Raw genomic sequence first — 3566 nt, forward strand, 5'->3', positions numbered from 1 at the left:
ATGTGCCTCACATTCTTTTTATTTTGATGGTTGTTAGGTTGAATGAAATCATTGAATAAAGAAAATGTCGATGCTCCTACAGATTTGGAGGGTACTTTATATTTCTTTCTCTAATAATTCTAGCAACATAAATTTGAACCTTACAGAGGATATATTGCAGAGCATCCTAATGATGAGGAAGAGGTGGAGGGAATTGATCTGCACTAGCAACATTACCCGTGGGAGGGAAGTGACATGGATTACTTATACGACGAGGTAAGCATATCATTAGATGGTTTGCGGTCCATCTTTGAGAGCCGTCGATTGTAAGTGTCTATCGTTTTGAAGTTGTACGACACTAAGATGTAAAGAATTACTAATCACGATTACCTTACTAGCAGAGTTCTTTTGCACAGCTATTATCAATGAAATTAACACTGGAAATTGATGGTGGTATATTTTATGTTCTAAATGCTAACGCAAGCTCCAATGTTGATTCTCAGCTTTAACATGCCAAAATCACAATGCAGTGGGTGTTGCAAGGTAATTCTGTTGAAAAAAATTCTAAACTGTATTTATGCATCAAACTTATCATCCGTAACATAATAATATGATTTTTCTGTGCTAGGAACCGTTTGTAAATAAATGTCTCGGATGTATATGACTGCTTAGTTTGTTGCTTTTGACAGTGAAATCACTAAGCTTGCAATGTGTCAGGACAACAAAAGCATCTCAGCTGATGGTTAGCTTTACAATTTCGTTGGTTTCTTTTTCCTATTATGTTGGATGAATTATTTTAGCTAACAAATATCGCAACATAGCGCTTGCAATAACTCTAATAGATTTATATATACATTTAGAATTGGAAGTTTGGTGAGAACAAGAACAAGTACTTCTGTTACGCTATTGGACAGTTATACGCCATTTCAAGAGAATTGATTTATTATATTTTCCATAATCAGTAAGATTTTAACTGTTTTGTCTACTTTGCATTCATACCGCATTCTCCATCTATCTTCTCGGTGCTACTATATAATGATCAAGTCATTTTCTGCACAAATAGGCAAGTGGGGATGTTACGTTGGGTGCTTGGTTTATTGGGCTTAGCTATACAAAGTCTGTTGTGACTCTAAAACTTTTACCTCATTTAACATTGATTCTGGTTCTTGGGAGAATTGCAGATTGTGAATGAAAGGCACAAGCAGTTTGTTGTTTGGGATTGAAATAGCTTATGGGTTTTCTAAATCAATATAATTGATTTGACTAAAACTATCTTGGATGACAAAAAGAAGGATTGCAAGTTTAATAACTTCTACTTTAGACTTTAATTTCAACTAAATTATAGTCAGTTTTTTATCCATATCATCTTAGTTATAATCGTAAGGATTAATTAGAATAAATAAACAGTTTCAACAATATTTAATATGTGATTTAATAAACAAAAGAACATGTAAGATTTTTAGGATTTAAAGAGATTGGAGACAATAGTTCATGAATATGAAAAGAATACGAAGCAGATGATGAAAAATGATTCGAGCCAATTAGTGGCAACACAGAGCTAAGCGAGATAAAAATATCAATCAATAAAGAATGAAAGAAGAATGAGCAGAGTTAAGTTATTACACAAGCCAAATCAAACGACAAAACGTAAAAACAAATGTAAACAAGACAAGAGGAGAACAAGAGGAAATAGTGAAGATAAAATGCATTGAAAAACTGAATGCTAGATTAGTAAGTAAGAGACAAAAAATAGATTAAAATGCTCTTTTCAAAGCGACAATGGTGGTAAATATAGAAATATGCGATTTGATCAATTCTTTGCTGAGCATGGGCATTCAAGCTCGCTACTCCTATATCATCATTGACCAAATGACTAGCAACATCGTCTAAATGAAATTTGACCAATGGAGGGAAAAAAGGAACTTAGTGTTTCATTCAGTAAACATCCTCTCTTTAGTGTTTGGTCAAAATGGGTCACTGTGAAAGGGAAGTAACTTCTTTAAGAACCTCTTGTGCGAGGTCATCTGGATTATACTCAACCCCAAAGCATCTCACAACCTCCATCTTCGGATTCAGCAAGTACCTATACAATCCCAAAAATGAACATTTTTAGCTCTCTTTCTTTCTTATGAACAAACAAGATTTTTGATTTGGGTACTCGAATAAAGGTTTCCTTACATGTTGTGAGAAGTATCAACGAGGTAATCGTCTCCATCTTCTTGAACCTTCTTAAAATAAACACGATACTCTTGTGCCATTTGCCTCATTGCACTTGCCGATCCGGTCAATCCAAGTATTCTATCATCAAATTCTGCAAACAAAAAAAAGGTCATAAGCAACAGCAGTGTAACCCCTGAGAGTTTATAAAATAGACTGGTGCACGGACCTTTCAAGTAGGCGTGGAGATGAGAAGGTGTGTCTCGTACAGGGTCAAGAGTGACAAAGACCGGCAGAATCTTCTTGTCATGATTAGACTCTGTTTCAATCAAAACAAGACATGTTTAGTAAAAGATCACATTCTATGACTAAATCGATGAATAAGACTCAACAAACCTAGTTTATCAACAGCTCTGGAGATCATCTTCAACTGCTCGGGTCCAACATCAGGGGAAAACGAGTATCCAAAGTAGAGCAGCACCCATTTATCACGCAAGTCTTTCTCAGTAACAATCTTGTTCTGTGTACTCATAAGCGTGAACGGACCTCCGATAATAGGACCTCTAACTGTTGTATTAGAACCACAGCCACAACCGCTACTATTGCTGCTGCTTGGTTGACCTGCAAAACGTAGGAAGCAGAGACAAGATCTTAGAAACTCTCTATCAAGCCAACGAAGAATCTCTCTATACCATACCTTTAGGAACAGCTCTCCTCTCGTCGTTGTAATGAAGAAAGGCTAAGAATCCAGTAAACCCAAGCGCAAGTGCTGGCTGCAATATAAAGGAATCAAAACTCCAAAAAAAACAAAAAACAAGTGAAAGCTAACAACAAAGAGATGTGTTTTTTTTTCAAAAGAGTTATTACAGCAGCATAACGAGCACGCGAGCGAGAGAAAGTCTGAGCAGTTCCGACAGGCAAAGGGTTAAGATCTGTCCTTCCATGGGTCGTCCCCTGTCTTGTCGATTGACTGTAATTGGACGATTGAATTCTTCTTCTACAATTTTTTTGTTTTGTCAAAATTGAAGATGAATCAGTGCTTCTAAGTCGTTACAATGTTTAAAGATCGAAACTTTTCGAGAAAACCCAACTAAATAAAAATCGAAGCTTTATTGTTCGGAGATGAAGTAACAAACCCAGAACAAGCCCTCACCGAGTAGGAATTAGGGTTTAAGAAAGAAGAATATGACTAACCCTCGGAGAAAACTGGCGGCCTGATTCGCACCTTGTTTGCAGGAAAGAAGAAGACGCCGAGCTGCAAACATTTTTGTTTTCTTCGAAAAAATATTCAAATCAATCCAAAGCTTAGAGCCATTTTTTTTTTCCGAATTCGACTACAAAAAAAAATCTCTACTTTCTCCTTCTGTTAGAAGAGTCTTTTTTCTTGGTCAGAAGCCAAAAAGAAAATTAATTTACTAATGTTTTTTCTT

At 35.9% G+C, this 3566-nt stretch overlaps 1 protein-coding gene across 1 annotated transcript; it reads right to left on the reverse strand.

Annotated features, from left to right (window-relative positions):
• Positions 1-1722: 1722 nt before the first annotated feature.
• LOC106332249 (protein SCO1 homolog 2, mitochondrial-like) lies at positions 1723-3566 on the reverse strand. Its single transcript, XM_013770726.1, has 7 exons — positions 3331-3566; positions 3004-3133; positions 2834-2909; positions 2533-2757; positions 2366-2455; positions 2158-2290; positions 1723-2062 (listed from the first exon to the last, which is right to left on the reverse strand). Exons 1-7 carry the CDS (start codon positions 3399-3401, stop codon positions 1954-1956), a joined length of 834 nt encoding a protein of 277 aa, XP_013626180.1. The 5' UTR covers positions 3402-3566; the 3' UTR covers positions 1723-1953.

Source organism: Brassica oleracea, chromosome C3, assembly GCF_000695525.1.
Source record: "Brassica oleracea var. oleracea cultivar TO1000 chromosome C3, BOL, whole genome shotgun sequence".
Taxonomy (NCBI): Eukaryota; Viridiplantae; Streptophyta; class Magnoliopsida; order Brassicales; family Brassicaceae; genus Brassica; species Brassica oleracea.

What these genes read in the sequence shown, in the direction of transcription:
- LOC106332249 (XM_013770726.1), bottom strand. Translation starts at nt 3,401, where the DNA reads ATGTTTGCAGCTCGGCGTCTTCTTCTTTCCTGCAAACAAGGTGCGAAT. An exon ending in GCCGCCAGTTTTCTCCGAGG is followed by an intron (nt 3,134 to 3,330) that starts GTTAGTCATATT and finishes AAAAAATTGTAG; the next exon opens with AAGAAGAATTCAATCGTCCA. An exon ending in CAGAGCTGTTGATAAACTAG is followed by an intron (nt 2,456 to 2,532) that starts GTTTGTTGAGTC and finishes TGATTGAAACAG; the next exon opens with AGTCTAATCATGACAAGAAG.